Below are 19,420 nucleotides of genomic sequence, written 5' to 3'. Positions count from 1 at the left end.
AACAGTAATCCCAGAACTCATTACATGGATGTTAAGTCCCTCTGCTCAGCAAAGCCCCACAAGCTCAGGAGCAGCGCAGTAACCACACAACTCCCCCTGCTCTCAGCCACACTCATTAAACCACTGACAGAAAAGGAACTAAATAACCAGTGACTTCATGTCTCAAAAGCAGGAGCAGTTTAAGGTCTTGTCACGCCACACTGTCCCTTCCAGGGCACCTCAGACACGCCAGAGGGACACAAATGTCCTGGGGTAGCAGCCACACACAAACAGCCTCCTCTCCTGCCGGCTGCTGCTTCCAGAGATACAACACAAATGTTGATGGAAATGTTGATGGAGACAGGACGTGGCTGAGAAGCTTCTTACAGGTTTCCTGAACTAAATATAAACAGCTATCTTAGTCATTCCTTTTAAAAATTTCTCTCCTCTTCCCCCAGTAATTACACTGGAACTGTAGGCAGCAAATTAAATTGTGTTACTGATTAAGAGTTAGTAAGGTCCAGGGACAGGCTGTTCCCTTCTTTGGTGCATGTATACAAAGGACAAGCCTAAAGCACAGCCCTAACTTCAGTCACAGTATGCAGGAGCACGAGAACAGCCATTTCCCAAAGTGCTTGTCCACTCAGTTACTGAGATCCCCAAAGCTCTCTGTGAGTGTAGTTTACCTTGATTAGCTTATATCCACGGAGCTGCTTTGTCCCATATGGGATAACTGCCCTGCTACTTCTAAGAAATTACCTCTGCTTTCCTCACTCCTTCCTTCCTTTCCTTCCTTTGGGTTGTCCAAACTGGCCTGATGCTGACACAGACACCCTAAATCTTCAGCCCCATCAAGTTAATACAAATAAATAAATAAATAACGATTAAAAAGCAGGCTGCTTCCTTTTTCATGCAAAGGCCTTTGTCCTTGGCTAAAAATGTCTCTGTCCTAATATAGTAACAGCATCCCCTCTATACCAAGGCGCTGTGACTATATAGGGGCACACGGAGAGCAGCGAAAGTAAGATTTTTAAAGCAGAAAAAAGTGAACTACTAAAAATAAGTGAGTGCTGAACATCTGTTTGGAGAGGAAACAAAGAGTTGCAAAACCCAAACAATTCACAAGAGGGCTCAGCCAAACAAGAGCACCAAAGGCACATAAAATTATGGCCCTGGTGTTACGGACACACAAAGCCCTACCTGCTTACAGTAGCACCTGATTCACCCACACTTCTTCAGACAGCCCCAAATGGCCATCTGCAGCCCTTCAGCTTCCCCCTTTAAGTCTTCCCACATCAAATGAAACAATTTTCAGAGATACTTTGACTAATGAGTGTCATTCCCAGCACTAAAGCAAAGCTTGCCATCGACACACACGGATTTCTAGAAGAGCTCTGCTCCCTGCCCTTCACAAAGCTCTGCCTCCACTCCTCCTGCTCTGACAGACTGCACAAATTGAGGCAGGGGAGCACAGAACAGCAACCCTGTCCAAAATACAGACTTTCTGTCCACTCTAAACTCTCCAGCCTAACACTGCATCAACTTGCGTGTGTGTGTCAACTCACAGTACTTTTATCACCTCAGACATGAAGTGGCTACATAAAACCTCTCCACAGCTATTATTAAAACAAGATTTTCCACTAAACTTATGTCTCAACTCGTAGTATTTTAATGGTTGTAGCTAGAATACTACCAAAAGGCCCAAGTCTTCTCAGTGCACAGTAAACTATACATTGACCAGTATTTATCCTGTGGAGTAGAGCTGATCAGAGAACAAGCATTTTCAAGCACCATCTCTTTTAAGTAAACCTCAAAAATCACTTTCTGACTATCTGTGTGCACAGACAAACCTGGGTACTCCTGCCTGCTTGTGCTGCCAACACTAAGAAGTACAACCCTAAACAAAACTCATACAGGAAGTGCTTTCTAATCTGTCATTTTTTCCTGGACATTTGCAGGTTTGGGGTTTTTTTTCCTACAAGGCAGGAAGGAAGCTGCAGGGAACAGACACTGCTCAGAAGTGTTTCTCACCTCTAACCTGGAGCCCAGCTAAGCTGTGGTCTTATACAGCCAGGGCACTTATTTGCCTTCTCTGCCTTTCCAACCCAAACATTCCTCATACAACACAGAAGTCCTGTTGCAGAGCTCTGCACCTGCAGAGTAAGGAGAAAGCTGTGTCTGGCCAAAACTTCTAGTGCAATATGTACTGGCAAATCAGAGTGAACTTGGCCTTTCACTACTAAACAAAAATGCCTGGCAGACCCGCCAGTGAACTTTTTACCTAATTCTTTTCAGGGCACTTCTCTGTAGATAGAGTAAATAAAATTTTACTGAGCAAATGATAGCAGGTTGTCCCTGATCAATATGGCATCAGCAGGAGAGAGGCAGTCAATCACCCTCAAGAAGCAAAACAAAAATAGAGTTTCCTGACTGAACAGATGGAAGGACAACCTGATCTCTTACTCTGCCGGGCCATCTGGATGCCATTTAGCACAAACTGACCCCCACCCTATATGTACCATTATTTTTCCCTGTCAAATGATACCATCTGCATTATGTGACACCCCTGATGGGGAAACACATGGAGACGAAAGTACATTTAGTAAATAACTAAATGTTTTGGGGGAAAACACTTTATGATTGCACCTTGCTGCAGACAGACTGGAATAACACCACGCCATTCAGAAGCCCTTGTAACATTTCCATGTTGCAGAGGTACCCAGCAGGCATCACAGAGACACCACATGCATGTGCATTAGAGAGCTGTACCCAGTCATACTGAAATGCAGGGGTGCAGTGCTTCTACATAAAATGCCAAAAAAGCAGAGACTTTAATAAGATTATCTTACTTATATAGGCAATAATCTGCTCCATGACACAGGTGAATCGTTGATGATGGATAAGGCAATGGCATAAAAGAAAAAACATCATCAAGGCTCTTCCCTCAGCTAAGAAAAGCCCAGTCCTGCTATTACTGATCCTGGCTGTGAGCATGATCACATGTTTTAAGAGCAATACTTTCATTTGCTACCAACATCATGTTGTTATCAGCTCAGGACTAAACCCCAGGGAAGTCAGCAGAGCTGCTGCTGCAGGAGGAGCTGCACCATGACTGAACCCACAGGAGCTAAAGCAGGGGTGCAGATGCATTGATTTAACCCCTCTTCTGCCAACCAGCAGCACCTGGGGGGTGGGAACAGTGGCAGCCTTTGAGTTTTCCATGCTGGGACAGCAGGAAACCCCTCTGCAAGGCTCACAGAGAAGCTGGCAAGTGACAACAACCTGGACAGGAAAGACAGGTGAAGAAGAACAGGTAGGCTTTTATATCCAAAGCTGCACACGGATGCAAATTAAAGGAGAAAGAAAAACAAACAACACTGACAAGAGTTAACTTGTGCAGCATTTAAAAAAAATATAAACAAAAGAGTTAAAACCAACAAACACAGAAGAACCACTCACAGCCAGCTTGACTGCAGCTGACCACAGTGTATTTCTCTGCCAGTTTCCTCTGTTTCAGGAACTGGAAAACTACCTACATCCAACGTGAAATACCCCTGGTTTGCAACTTTTTAGTGCTGAACCCTTGCAAAAATCCTTGTGGCTCCCTCAAGGTCAGGATTTGGAACACCAGGCAGATCCTGTGGTTGCAGCACAGTCTGTGTGCCCTCACCCCTATTGGGCTCAGCCACCCTGGATGGGGCAACCACAGCTCAGCACCAGCACAGCCTGCACAGCTGGGATGGAGCAAGGAACCCCGAGACAACCTTCAGACATCAACAATAAAAACATTTTAAAGGCACAAGTTATGAAGCAGATCAAAAGAAAAGGTAAAATATAATTAACTCGAAATTCTGGATTCAGATGAGAATGCAAACAGAGTGAATTCAGGAGGTTTACAAGAAAGAGTGAGTTAAAACATTCTAAGACTGCTCTCCCTAAATGTTTAATCATAGCTTGTGTGCCTTTTTCCCTGCAAACAGCAAATTATCGCCCCAAGGGCACACAATCCTCTGTTCCAGACTGTAGTCCAAAGACCATATACAAATCTTCCTCGCACTTTCGGTGTTAGTCTTTTTTCATGCCTCCACATTAAAAAAGTAGTTCACAGCTCCACCTCAGTTAATGCTCACTCTTTTCTAACTGCCTCACTACTATGGCCAACAATCCATTAGCAAGAAACAGAATCCACAAAAAACCCATCAGTAACCCAATTACATTTGTTAAAAACAAAGAAACACAACTCTTTTGAGTAAAAAAACTCACAAGAACTGGAAGAAATCCACATCATTAGCTTCCCACTTCTCTAGATCATCTTACTCAGACTGTAGGAAAAAGTTTGTTTCTCACAGACTCACTCAGCCAGCATTAGTGACTAACCAGCTTGGGGACTGGTGGCAGACCAGGATGGGCTAAACAGCAAAGTCACCCAGCTTTTAAGGAGGATTGAGCAAACCACACAAGGTCCCTTCTGCCTTTGATGGTATATTATTGTGACTTCAGCTAACAACTTTAATGCTAGCTTAAATATACTGTGTGTGTTTACACTCCACTGAACTCCTGGTGATTGAAGGGTACACACACCCTACAAGGCTTCCTCTATTGTTAAGACAAATTTATATGCCCGAAGATCCTGACAACCCTACTACCACCAGCACAAATAAAGCAAAAGTTTCCCCTCTCAGCGCAAGCAAAGGCAGACAAAAAGGCCAGAGTCCAACAGAGACACCTGAATGCTTTATAATTAACATTATACTGTTAAAGAACTTTTCAAAGAAAATGCCCAACGGATTAGTTACCTTATACTACTAAAAAAAAAATACATATGTAAGGACGGAAAAGACATAGCCCATACATTACACCTTCACGTGTCATGGCCCTCCTATGTGCTGAAGTGGCAGAATCTCAGACAGCATCTTATTTTGAAAGTTTTCACAAGGGGAGATTTAAACTCTGGTACAGATCTCTGCTGACAGATACAGGCAGACTCAGCAAACCCATCAGCAACTGGCCCTACCAGACATTTATCCATCCAAGGAGGGTGACAGCAGTTCCTCAGCCAGCTTACACCCTCCCACACCAGGGAGCAGCCACTGCCCCTGCCCCAGGGCACGGCTCTGGACAGTACCTTGCTGCAGTCAGCTCAGCAGCTCCCACGGGGACAGCATTTCCAAGGGCTGCAGGCACAGCTAAGGGATGCTCACAGAGATCGAGGGGAGAAGCCAACTGATTAGCATCACCTGGCCCAGGAGGGCTGTGGAGAGAAAAGACAGAGAGAAAGGCAGCCTTAGATGTCTGAGTTATTACAGAATGTTGTTTGCCTATCTGAATCTCTGGACTTGAGCATGAACGAGCTAACTTGTGTGTTAGGGAAGGCAGAAGAAGTTGGCATTTTTAATCTAAGTTGCTTTTATTCCCACAGGACTGAAGCCTCTGGATTTTTGTCTGAGTTACAACTGCAGGAGCAATGAGATAGTACAATCCAACAGCATATTAACCCCATTGTGCTTCTGATTGTGAAAAACAAATGAGAAATGGAGCTGCTGCTTGAACAAGAGAAATGACAAGATTTCCTTGCTCAGAAATCACATAAAACACAAGGAGCTGAATGTTGGCTTTCACCTGAGCTGGGGGTGCTCATCAGTGGGGGAGGGGGGCACAGAGTCAAAGGGGTCCAGGTGTTGTGGAGAACACACACAGGAAGACATCCAGCCTTGTCCCATTCCTGGGAAAAGCAGAGTGCCATGGAGTACCAGCAGCTTGTGGCTCAAAAAAGCAATTTGGAAACACACTGCTGAATCAGTAAGGAAAGGACCCTTGCTGTAAAAGGGATTTTGTTCATTTTTATGAGACACCAAACCATGGGGAACCCCCTGAAAACAACATTTTTGTTGCCTACTTCAACCTGACCTTGCCATGTGACCACCCAGAGATCAGGACCGAGGAAGCATCACTTTTCCCTAAAATTCACCAAAATCCTCAAGTTATTTGTAAAGTGTGACCTTAAAGTGCTGATGCAATTTCATGCTGCCCTGAACCCCTTCTGTCCATGTTGTTTCCTGTACCTACCAAGTGAACACAGCACTGAACACACAGGGATGGTACCATACACAGATGGGTTTGAGGTGCGTAAACTCAAAACCGTCACTCAGCATTTGCAATTCCAGCTTATAAATAAAAAGCTCTAAATCAGATAACTCAGCTTTAACTCTAAATGATTACTTCCTTATCTCACTTCAACTCCAGAGATACGGGACGATTCTCTACTGTAGTTTAATTTGGAATCCAAAACCATGACAAACAGTTAAACTTCACTATAACAATGTCAGTGTTATTCTGGTAATGACTGAAGGCTGCCATCTGAATGTACACACACTTCCTATATTTTATCTAAACGATTCTGTAACATGTTCATGTGGGAAAACTAATTACAACTCTGAGCAATTAACTGCCCACAAGTTCTCAGGTTTAACCACACCTGAGGGCTCTGCCTGTTGTAGGGAACTTTGAACGAAGGTGTTTACAGGTTCCAAAGTCCTCCGGCTTATTAGCATAAAGGGACTGGTTTTCATTCACTGCTGAGTTGTAGATACAGCACAAACTGGGGAGTCCCCTCTGCTTTGCCTTCAAATGAGTGTTTAGAAGGCAGGTTTTGACAACAGCACTTGACAATTTCTTTTTTATGTACATAGTGAGTAAAATGAGGAGATGGGCAGGCTTTGTTGTGGCTGTGGCAGAGCACTAAGGCTATTCCCAGTGAATATACAGGCAGCACAGCACAAACCCAAACTGCAACTGAAGCTGCTGTGCCCCAGTCTGGTGAGAAGCATTTGCTCCTCACCACTCACGTTTCCTGCACAGCCAACTCCTGGACAGGGAGTTTCATAGTTCATGGACAAAGTAACCTGAAACTCAGGCTTGGGGAGGCGATGGCGAAGCTGCTCCTTGCCAAGCCACCCTGCTCTGTGCCACACAAACAATGAAGCCATCCATAAGCTGCTCAAACGAGTTCCACAAAGTGACATTCCCAGGCATCACAACTGCCTTTGGCTCTCCAGGCGCCTGCCACCAGGTCCCTGCTGTCAGCCCTCTTGCAGCCACCAGCCTTTAAGGCCAATTTGTTCCGAAAATTGAACTCCATGGAAAGGCCATGAGCTTATTCCACTCTGTTGCCTCTGTTCTGGGTCGAGCCTGGAAGAGAATCTACATAAAACTGCTTCCAAATTCTACTTATGACAAGCATGACTGAAATAGTTTGCAAAGGAAAATACCTCACAGTTTAACAAGCAGTTGCTTACCAACAGCTGCAGCGAGCACACTAAACTCAGCCCAAAGACCATGGGGTTCAGACTGTTATTAGTGTGTCACAAGAGAAAGACACTGCCCATCAGGTGTCCTTAGGCTCTTGAGTTTCACAATTTCACTTTTAAGGCCTCTACTTAGCCTTGGAAAGAAATTTTCCAAGTCACTGTTAGAAGGTAGGTATGCAAATAACAAGTTTCAGGCAAAGCTTGACCCACAGTAGTAATTAAATATCAATGAATGAATGAGAAATAACTCCATAAACCTGTGTAATTTCTTCTGTTTAAACACAGCAGGTCTTACCTCTGTCTATGTAGAAAGGTTTCAAACCAAGGCAGAAAATTAAAATACATACAGGGGCACAACTTGGCACACGAGGACACGGAGCAGCGAGTGCTGGGTGCTCTGGTGGGTCTGTTTGCTGCTCTTCTCTTGACATCCCTGAGATGCAGACCTTAAACCCCTAACTTCATAGGAAAGTTATAAAACGCTTTGATACTGGTGCTGGAGACAGAAGGCAGCTACGGGTCTTGGCATTTACTCCCTGTCCATGTTTTTCCAATCAGGAGAGCTGGATGTGGCTCCCTTTGAACAGTCAACAATAGCTCCAAGTTTACTCCAAGGGAAACCAATAAGCATTTCAAACTCTGCTATCTCCCAGTCCCAAACATTTGGTTGCTTTTAAAGAGATAACAGCAAGATTTATGGATCCTGCTCTTACCCCAGAAATCTCTGGAAAATGGCACCAACAACCACAAGGCAGGACTGAGCTCTCAGTGCTCTCATCACCCACGGTTTTGTTTTCTTCAGGACACAAGATGTTCTCATTGGGTACAGCAAGGCTGACAGACAAAATCCTCTAGATTTCATACTTGGCTTTCTAGTATGTTAGGCCAAAGAGTCATTTTTTGACCCTCAGTTTACCCATCCATAAAAAGTATTGATCAATCCCAGAAAAATATTGAGAGAATTTACTGTTGGTAAGTTCTTACACTGCAATTCTTTGGAAAGGCAGATCTAGCAGCACCTACATCAGTTTAAAATTCATTCATTCAAACACACCATACCTCATAAAATTTGTTCCATTTTATTAATTCCTTCATAGTATTTTTACCTTCTTGCACTTTAGTTTGTAGCTTATCTCATACATTAGCCACATTCACTGAAATAAACTTGGTGTCTAGAAAATCCAACAATAACCTGCTATAGTAACTCTAAGCAACTTTGGCATTGCTGTTCTTTAAAAGTATTTTCATGATTACTGGGACTCCTGTCAATGTTTCAGCAAAGAAGGAAATAAGAAGTTATTTCTTATATTATAAATCAACATTACAGATATCACTAACTAAAACTAAACTTGTTTAGGGAACAGCTCAGAACTGCTGCATAAGATACAAGCAAAGCATTAAAAACAAACAAGCCCTCTTTTCTTCCCCTCCTGTACTACTACTTATGAACCAATTTAAAACCCATTTAAATATCAACAGCATTTCAGGAAAAATATGAGATTCTAAGATTAAAATGGAAAGTGTGGCTTTATTTCCCAAGGAACTAAGGGAACATCCATCCTCACAGGACAAGTCCATACACCAGCAACAGCTTAAAAGCTCAGACACAACAATGACTGGGGGTCACTTTTGCTGGTCACTGTGCTTAGATATAGCCAAGGTTTTACTTTCACAAGCTAAAAACACACAGTCAAAAGTTCAAGTTTTGGGAAATACACTGCCTTTTGTAAACCCAACAAAAGACCTACTTATCCATTTAAATATGTTATTTTGGAAAAATCTCTCAAATTCCATACTCCTCTGAAGAAGAAACTATGCCTTAAGTGCCTTGCACCAGCACTTTGTATTTAGGCTCGACCTGGGCCAGGCTGAGCCCTGCTGAGCCAGGTCTGTGCAAACACAGCAATAAAGGTATCCAAGAGATGACAAGGCATGTGTTAATTAAAAGCAAAGAAAACCCCTGTCACACATGGGAAACACAAGTCTGATGCCCAGTGCATGGCAGCGTAACCACACTTATCATCAAGACACCAGAACCGGCTTCTGGCGGAATTATTCCAGTGCCTGGGATTTACATGGTGTTCCTCTGAGCGGGACTCGAGGAATCAGCAGAACAGGTCTGGGTGCTGGGTGACAGTGCCTGCAGCGCCCGGGGAGAGCCAGCCCAGCCCGGGCTGGAGCAGCACTGAGGCAAACCTGTCCCCAAGGGAGAGCCCTGCCATCACCCTGGCTGGCCACGCTCCATGCGGGAACATGCCCGGCTCCGGACACAAGGCTGTGCTTCCAGCAACGGGGCAGTGAGTCCCCTTCTCTCCCTGCACAATCCCATCCTAACAACACAAGGAAGGCAAGCAAACGCAGGAGCTGCGTTCTGGAGACATTAAAGCACTTTTTACAAGACTTCCTGAAGGCAATTCCCCACCTGTGGAAAGCAAGCCCAGCTGCGCAGCAGCTGGCAATCCCTGCAGGTGAGTCCCGGCGTTCTGCTGGATAGGAGCAGAGCGCTATCGCTGTCAGGGACCACGCAGAGGCATTCTCAGAAATTGTACTTTTCTGGCACTGGTTGTGGAAACCCTGAGAAGATAGAGGAGTTATCTTGGCAGGGGATGGTGTTTAGTCACACCTTACCTGAGGGCCTGCACTTCCTCTCTCACCCAACCCTCCTTGCTTAGAAATCCCTTTATTTCTTAACACGTGTACCCACACTGATCATTGATTGATCAGATGTAACAATAAAACAGAATTTTGGGGTTTTTTTTTCCTGAGTGTGCCACATTACTGTGCTCGCATTAAAACTTAGGATGAGTTGCTACATTAAACAAACACAATTATTTTAGACAAAAACACTTAAAGGGACTGAAATGTGTTACAGCACTACTTCCGTCGCAAGCTAAAAGAGGGACAGCAGAAAGCCACATAAAAGTATCAGAAGTATAAATCACAGGATGAATAAGCATATTTGCTGTAATAACTGTCAACCATTAAAAAAAAGCCAATCCCGTCACCACGGAGCAGCTTTTAGAGCCTCGGAAGGGCTCTCGGTCACGTCCTGATGTCATTGGAGCAGGATTTCAAAGTTCCCAAATTCCCGAAGTTCCCAGTTAGTAAACCTGAAGCAGAAGTTCCTCAGTGCAAACACCACACACAGAGTCTCCTCCTCGCTCGAGCACAAACCCCAAACCCAGCCAGAAACCAGAGCAAGAGCCACAAAACCATCCACTCCTTTTTTTTTTTTTTTTGGGGGGGGGGGGAAGGAGAGTTACTCCTCACCCAGAGCTGGAAGCAGCGCTGCGGCAGCGGGAGAAACAGCTTCCAAAAGTTTTTCAAAAGGGAAAAAAAACCCAACCAAACAAAAACCCCCAAGAGGGGAAAAAAAAAAAAAAAACTTTCCCACTCACAAGTGCCTACTTACCAACGCCAGGAAATAATCAGCAGCGTTCCTCGTCGCAGTCATCCTCGCCGGCAGCACAGCCCCCCGGCACAGCCCCTCGCCCGGCCGCCGCTCCCCGGCGCTCCCACCATCCCGGGCGGGCACCGCGCCTCCGCCGAACCCCGCTCCCCGCAGCTTCTCCGGGCGAGCTCCGGGAGCGTACAAAAGGCCGAGGAATAGGAGCCCGGAGCTGCTGCTCGCAGGCTCCTCCCATGAGGCTCCCCGAGGAAAGGCCGGAGCGGCCGCGGTGCCGCGCCCGGGTCCTCCCCCGCCGGCTCCGGCGCTGCCGCCGCCCCGGGGCATCGGAGCCCGGCGGGGCAGGGCTGGGGCTCCCGCAACAAAGGAGCGAAACCACCAACGCCGGCCCCACTGACCGCCTCACACGTGGGTTGTCTTCTCTTTTTTTTTTTTAAGTTCTTATTTTCCCCCCCTCTCCTCGGTTTTACGGTGGAATTTCGGAGTTTCCATCCGCTGGAGGGGGGGGATGTGGAGAGATTAAATTACGGTGTGTGTAACGCTTAAAGCACACACAGATAGCTCCCAATGTTTTAAAAGCCACTTAAGAAGAGCCTGGTTTAATTGATGGTGTTTGGCAACTTTTTTTTTTTTTTTTCCAAGCTTCAGGCCGCAGGAATGGTGTTTTGCCCAACCTTAAATAAAACTTTTTAAAATGGTTTCAGGAGGTAAAGTTTTTAACACCTTTCACAGAAGCATTATGTGTTTCTAGCTAAACAAATAACATTTTCTTAAATCTAAACCAAACCATTTTTAATCCTAGCTGAATTGTTGGGTTAAATTCCAGCTCCTAAAGTCACCCAGGTTTTCTCATAGGTTCCTTTACCTGCCTTCTTATAGGTTAATCTTATTTTTCAATCTTTCTTATGGGTTTCTTTACCTGCCTTCTTGTAAGTTTCTTTACCTGCTTTCTTATGAGTTTCTTTCTTTCCATAGGTTTTTACCTGCTTTCTTATAGGTTTCTTTACCTCTAAGAAAATGGGGCAGTTTTAATTAGTTACATGCCCTTATTAATCTCTTAGGTTTCCTATGGGTTTATTACAACACAAAAGAATGGCTTTACAGGTAATTAAGTCTGGATGGGGATACACCAAATTGCATATACGAGCTGCCAGCACCCAAGGAATTAATTGAGTCTCTCCTCAGGGAGATCATTATCATGTTTATAACATGCCATACAATAACTATAAGCTTTATGATATCTATCCCACAGCAAGAGAGTTGGTAGATTGGGCATTTGGTAAGCAATCAAGATACTTCAGATGAAATGCTGGGACTACAGAGACTCAATTTAGCTGAGTTAGTTTCCCAGCTGACTCTGTGTCTCCAAACTCTTCAACTGTGGTGCCAGCCACATCTTGGGTGACAAAACTGACACTTCCTCTTCTTCAGAACTCAGTCCAGCCCCTAGCAGGACTGTGCATCTCCTTTTAATATTAAGGTACAGTAATGATACCTGGTGGACTCCTCAAAGCATCAATTCAGAACTGGGCTGCCGGGGGGAAAATATATTAATCAGTTTTTAATTTTTTAACTCTCGGACAATTCCCACTTCTAGCTCTTGTCTGATCTTCTATAAGCAAAATGAGGCAACAGATTTGTGTTCAGGTGAATTTTGTGTTAGAGGAGAACTTTCCCATCTAGTCTGAAAGCAGAAGACAGGGATTTCCCCTCCATGTGCTCATTGCTGCTTTTAACAATTCAGATAGCTGTACAGGAACTAGAAGGCTACACCAAATGATCCCCAGACACCAAATCAGGCACTGTAATGGCTTAAAATGCTGAAAAACATGTAGACTGCCACCATCATCTGGGCTGCAGGGTATGGCTTTTCATGGGGCCAACATTGTGAATGATAGGGGGAGAACCCACTTGGTTGCACCACTGGGAGCACCCACTCTGACAGCAAGAATTAAGATGAGCCTCAGAGTTAAAACTTTCTTGGGAGAGCGTCTCTCTCATATCCTGCTTCCCAAGCAGTAGGAAACCAGCCATGGAAAAACTTACTGTGATTTTTGATACAGGTACAAGGATCCAGTCCCCCTCTCATTTTGGGGGGAATTAACCTCTTTTGCCATCTGGAAGCCATTTCACAAATAGCTTCTGCAGGTATAACTGCCCTGAGGGGGAGGGAAACCCTGGAAAGAGGAAGATTCATTAAAATAAATTTTTATTTTCTTTGCAAGCAGCACTTCAGTCTGGCTCAAAGCCGTGGCCACAGACAAGCCATGTTCCTGCTAACAGAACCAAATCGAACATTTTTGGAATAAATGGTCATTTTTCTCAAACAACATACCTCTCCATGTTTATTCCTTAGCCTTTTGCTGTGCCAAAACCTTTGGACCAACTGTGAAGCAATTTCAACCCACCTTTGTGACAGAAACATTTCCAATTGTCTCCCAGTGCCCTCTGCTACTTAACCGTGGGAACCTGATAGGCTGAAACTCTAGGAAAAGCTCAGGTGTGCCCGAGCTACCTTAACAGAAGGCTTGGGCAGGACAGAGGCAACCAGCTGAAAGCAACAGGGAAACAAGAGATAAGCAAGCTCCCAGCAGACAATGACAGGGTAGGGGTGGCTGTCAGGGTGCAGCAGGGCCAGATCAAAGAGCCGCCAAGGAAAGCCTTGCAAAAGGTTTCTCCGGAGGCCAGAGCTGGGCTGGAGTGGCGAGTGGCTGATGAGAGGGATGGGGAGCAGGAGCCATCCCACAGGATGGCTGTGCCAGAGCCCAGGCCTTTCCCTGGCTCCCTGCGAGGAAAATCCAGAAAGCATCAGGATGGCACAAACTAGGGGGGGGACACTTTTTAAAAACGTCGATCATGGAATCACGGAGTGGTTTGGGCCAGAAGGGACTCATCCAGTGCCATCCCCTGCCATGGGTAGGGACACCTTCCACTATCCCAGGGTGCTCCAAGCCCCAATGTCCAGCTTGGCCTTGGACACTTCCAGGGATCCAGGGGCAGCCCCAGCTGCTCTGGGCACCCTGTGCCAGGGCCTGCCCACCCTCACAGGGAAGAGTTTCTTCCCTGTATCAAATCTAGCCCTGCCCTCTTTCATTTTAAAGCCATTCTCCCTTGGCCTATCACTATATGGCCTTGTGAAAAATGTATATGTGATTTTAAATTGTTCTTTGTGAAAACTTGGTGCCCGTTTTACAACAAATCCATAGAAATGTACTTCAGTTTGTTTAGAGTAAAAGAGGAGCTTCTTGTTTGCATTTCCTAACCAGAGGCTCACAATCATTCACTCGGCAAAACCACAGACCCAATTAACTGCAGAGCAGCCTGGCTGAGATACCAAGCCAAGTTCTGTAACAAACACCTGAACTTTATACTTCTGCTACTTTCCACATACAAATTACCCACAACCATCATTTGTGGTGGCTGAAAATTAGGCTGTGCATTTCCCAGCAATTTTTACTGGCAAGGCTTTGGGATGGCTGTCTCTTTAAATTCCCAGACTTTCACCTTAATCTGAAGCAAAGTTTAATGCTAACCCATTACAGCTTGCAGGATAAAAGTGATGGGAAACTGCCATTGTACAAATTTCCAATTAAGTAAGATTGGTTTTTAGAAAACCCTAGGCTAGACTTAAAGCCTCACAAATTCCAATGATAACTTCTCTAGCAAACCAAGTTTATCTGGAGTTTCTACCAGAAGAACAAGATTTGGAGAATGGTAGATGTAACATAAGTTTCATGTACCATCACAACACTCAAAAAAGAAAGAAAAGATAAGACATGAAAAATCTTGGAGACTTTAAATATTCAGCAAAACTAATTCTATATTTTGAGTCATTTAATGACGTTGTTAGGAAGGGGAAATGGAAGTTTTAGGTGTCTATTTATTTTTTTCCTTAGTTGTTAGTAACTGAGCAATGTATTCATGCTTTTAGCTTCCATTCCAGGAAACAAATCCAATCTTCTCTGTCTGCTGCAGAGTTATTCTTAGCTGGCTTTGATATTTCTATCAGCTAGGAGAGCATAACAATGTTATCATGGTTACAAATTCCAAAGATTTTACATAAGCTCTTGAGTGCCTTAAGAAAAAAAAAAAAAAGGGCTTTATTGATTACACTGTTTGTGTTTCATTAGCCAAAGCAGCTAGGAAAAACATTCTGGAGAAGAATTTTTAAAAAGCAGTTTGATGAGTTTCATGGAGCATGTGCTCCATGTTTTTCAGAGCACCATGGACAAACAGAAGCCAAGATTGACAGGTTGGAGGCTGGAAAACACCAAGCCAGTGAATCATTTAAATCCTACTTGTCTACATACAGCCTGTCTTCCTAATTTGATTTTTTAATCTGTTGAAACAACTAGACACCCCTCTTATTAAAGCAGAGCAGGACAACTGTGGGTATAGTGCTTGTAGGATGGTCTGGGTGGAAAAGGATCACAGGACAGGGCAGAATTCTCCCTGGCTCACCTGCCAGAGGCTCAGGGCCAAGTCCTTTGCTGGGATCACTCCAATGGAGCAGAGATTTTTGGGCCAGCATTTACCCCCTCCAAAGGCAGGCTGCAGCCTCTCACACAGCTGCCTTGAAAGGAATGTACCAAGAGGGAAAGAAAGGCAATTAGTGAAATTAAATTGGAAACAACTTTGTGGAGTCCTGGGGCACTTTTGGACAGCTGGTTATTTTACTGAGGATACCAAACAGGGGCAGTGGGGAAGAGGAAGGATTAAGCCTGGCTGAACAAAGAGGAGGTGCCAAGCACATTCCAGCAAGGAGAACAAGATTACCACAACATTCTAGGGCTGGTCCTTCCCTGCAGCGCAGAATGGTGGCAATCAGCATTTCACAGGGACCTTAGAATCCAGAACAAGTACGCCTTTGATTGCAGCAATTAACATTTCTGCACTTATTACTGCAATTTGAGAAGAAGTACTTCTTAGAGACACTCCAAAGACACTCCACTGTAAGAATTAACCTGTGAGGTGAGTGTACATGGACAGGCCCCAACGGATCCATATAACATTTTTTTATCTTTCCAGAGTACCCAAATGTTAAGGAATTGCAATAACTAAAAACTCCCCTCTTTTTTTTAGCAATGCATCTGTGGATTTCCATGCACCTGGACCGGTATTGATAAGATGGGCTCCAAAGAATCAACATAAAAGATAAGAGGAAAAACTGAAAGAAAAGGGTAATGCAAGATCTGTGGAGTTCTAGCTCTTCAGACACATCTGTGTGTCTGTAATTGCTGTTTTCAGAGATGGCCTCCACTGGGTTCAAAGCTGGGGCTAATCCTACTTTGTATATTCTATTAGAAGTAGGGACCATGGACGAAGCTCCACGGTACCCAATTTTCCAAGAAGCCAGAAGATACAGTGTTGGAATAGGGAGAACAGGGGATCTGTAAGATGCAGAAATGATTTTGAGAAAACAGATTGAAAAATACATCTGGGGAAATCTAATTAGGGGGAAAAACGTAATCTGAAAGTAATTTTTATTTAATGAGGAAAGAAGACTGAAAATGATGCTAAGCTTCCCGTGCAGACATTGGACAAAGTATGGCAGTGTCTGTGCTGGATTTCTTTAGCAAATGCCTGTATTTGATTAAATAAATGTAAAGTCTTGAGAAACACAGAAGGATGTGTGAAAACAGCAGCTCATCTATCACCCATCCATGTCAGTACCTACCTTACAATGTGTGTCATGGTCTCACATACCTGGCTTTTCACTGGAATGTTTTTTGAATACAGCAGGGCATACTATCCAATCAGCATTTTATAAATACTTTACAAATTTCATAAATACTTAGATGCTGCCTAAACCAGAGGTCATTGACCATTCCATGGTCAATGAAATCCATGAGAGTAGTTGGCAAAACTCCCTTTCACTTCCTAGAAAGCAATGGGAGGTGTCTGTTGGGTAAGAGCAAAGGTATCTTAATTTTACTCTGCTGTGAATAGAAAAATACCAAAATTAAATATCTCAGACTTCACACGGATGAAATTCCCACAGAACTGCCCATCCTATTAATTTAGTTCAGAACTGGAGGCATGTCCAAAGGCACAACTGTACTAACAGCTGCACCTACTGAGGATAACAATGACAGTAAGAAGGGAGGTAAATAAAGAGAAAGAATTCAGATATAAAGAAAGAAGGGCAGGAGGGATAAATAACCAGATTGATTTTGTGCATTTCATTTATGTGTAAATCACCTCCAGCTATTTTTCCCTTTGCTTTGTGATCCTGAGATGCTACACACCTGAATCAATTTTGAGGTTAACAAATAGGAAATTAAAGACCTGCATTATCAGTGTTTTGACAAGTTTCCTTTTAACTGCAAACTCTTGTTTTCAGATGCTAACAACACAAAGCCTTAGTGCTCAAAACCCACTTGCCTGATCTGAAAAGCAGTTCTACATTCCCCACCTCATCCAGCAAGACTGTTAAAATATTTAATACTGTTTGTCATGGAGACAAAAAAAGACCAAGTCATATTTACTAAGGAGTGAACATTCTTTTTGGAGTTACTGAAGTCACCAATTTTTGATGGCAAGAACAAAGAATGAAGCAATTCCAAAAGTATATCTGGACCAACTTTAGAGATCTTGTCTGACCTATGCAGAGGACATAAGGAGTGTTTTTCAAGTAGTTTTGCTGACTCCCAACTGCTGCCATGTACTTCCCACATAAAAATACTGTTTTGAGTGGTAAGTGATGGGAGTCAGTACAGCAGACCTCTGCGTTCTCTAAGAGCATGGGTGTCACTGCTTGCAGTGTTTACAGCTCCCTGTGCTCTTCCCTGACTGCACAGCCAGCCCAGCTGAGCCCCTGAGCATCTTTGTGAGCCTGCAACACCCAAAGCCTGTGAACAAACCCAGCGTTTTGCCAAACCAATAAATCAGCCAACACACGCAATGTGTTCTCTGTACCTGCACATTTGGGAATCACTTCACAGCCTCCCCCTCTAAAAGCTCCCTCAGTACCTTTTCCAAGAGACAATGGCAGCTTGCATGTGCCATTTGAATTACAACAGCTTATCAAAAAATCCATCCCACCTCTGAACATCCCGAAAATTTTGCCATCATTTCCAAGTTTATTCCACGCTCTGCTCAACATCTGTCACAGTCCATGATGCAGACAGGAGCATTTCAGGGACTTCAGGGCTCCCTGTATGTACAGGAACCTCCATTCTCCATGAAAGAAAGATGAAGTGTGGGTTACATTACAGATCTGTGAGTATCCATTGCAAGAGGAGAAAAAAACAGAAAAACCAACTCAAGTCCTGATCTTTCTGTCCAAGTAAACCTCGGACAGAAAATGAGGCAATAAGTAGGAAGAATGACGTTTTTGATGCCCAAATGTGGCCATTAGGAATACAGGTTTTTCGTTATTGACTTGGTAAAGAGAGTTAAAAACATCAAAACAAATTGGTTTTTTTTTTAGTCTGTTTCAATGCTGACAGACAGGTTTGCCAAAATCCAGCTCTTCCCTGCTTCTGCTGGTAGCACAGCTGTACTTCCACAAGGAAGTGTGGCTTCAGCCACAATCTCCTTTCCAAAAATGACTTCCTTTTTACTGAAGATTTGAAGGGAAGTGACTGGTGCTGTACTATTGCCTGCAGACATAAGGACTCTCCTTATCAGTTGCCCCGAGTTGCCTCCGTAAAGGAGGTGGGAGCAGGAATCACTCCAGGCAGCACTTGGATTCACTGTTCATCTCAAGACCAGCCTCCTCTCAGGGCATAGCCACAAAGGGAAGAAATTCATCTATTTCCTCTCCAGGAAGAACTCCTAACAAGGATTTAAGAGTCAGATCACACAACTTTACCCCCTCATGCACAATTCAGTGGGGTTTCAACATACGGGATCTTGTAAGAGAGGGAATTACAGAGAAGCAGTGGAAGGGGAGGAAACAAATCTGAAACCATTCAGAACCTTCTCCCTCTGAGAAAGAAGGTTCTGAATGGTTCTCAGAACTATTTCTTTCTCCTAAACATAATTTACTTGTTATTGATATTTGTTTTGAGAGTTGGGGAGGAATCTTTCTCCCTGGAGTTCTCTATATCAGGTCCATATCCTCACAGTCAGCTCTTAGAAATGTGCACCTCATTTTGCGTGGCTGTAGTAGTTTATCCTCTGTAAGAATGACAGGGCAATAAACCACTGCAAAGCACTCTGAGCTTTGTGGCTGACGTACACAGCATATGGAACACACCTTGAAATTTAATGATACAAATCCAGTTTTAACCTCAGAGGAAAACTGAATTGGTCAGTGTATTGTACTTGATGAAGACAGACCAGCCAGCTCAGCTAATGCTCTCTGCTTCTTTTTTGTGATATAAATGCATATTGCTCTAAAAACGAGCCTGACAAGAGCAGGGTTTCCTCTGTACCTCTGAGAGTCCTCAGTGTTTCATCCTTTTGGACAGCCACAGTCCAAAATGAGCAGCTGCCTGTTGATGCAAACCCTCACGCTGGAAAAACAGGTGATAATGAATTCTTGAAGCATATGCAAGCATTAAGCAACTACTCTGTGAATTGTCAGCAGCTGTTTCAAGAGCCCTGCCCTGCCTGCCACAGGTATCTATTTAAAGTATGATACCCGCCCTGATATGAAGCACATGCACAGACACATGCACTGCCCAGAGTCCCTTATGGCTCCTGAGCCAGCCCATGCCAGTGATTTGTTTGGGAATTTCAAAGCTACTCTCTGTGAAGCTTCCCATCGTATAAAGGGAAG

The 19,420-nt window shown here is 44.1% G+C and overlaps 1 protein-coding gene across 4 annotated transcripts in view; it reads right to left on the bottom strand.

The window, feature by feature from the left end:
• TACC2 (transforming acidic coiled-coil containing protein 2) overlaps positions 1 to 19,420 on the bottom strand; it is a 128,943-nt gene that overhangs the window by 69,588 nt on the left and 39,935 nt on the right. For all 4 annotated transcript variants that reach the window (XM_082286255.1, XM_082286256.1, XM_082286258.1 and 1 more), the window contains one exon: positions 5,105 to 5,230. In XM_082286255.1, coding sequence (XP_082142381.1) covers positions 5,105 to 5,230 — 126 coding nt within the window. The remainder of the gene's footprint in view (positions 1 to 5,104; positions 5,231 to 19,420) is intronic.

The sequence above is a fragment of the Coloeus monedula genome (assembly GCF_965178545.1).
Source record: "Coloeus monedula genome assembly, chromosome: 8".
In the NCBI taxonomy this organism is placed as follows: Eukaryota; Metazoa; Chordata; class Aves; order Passeriformes; family Corvidae; genus Coloeus; species Coloeus monedula.
This window is presented reverse-complemented; position numbering and strand designations above follow the sequence as displayed.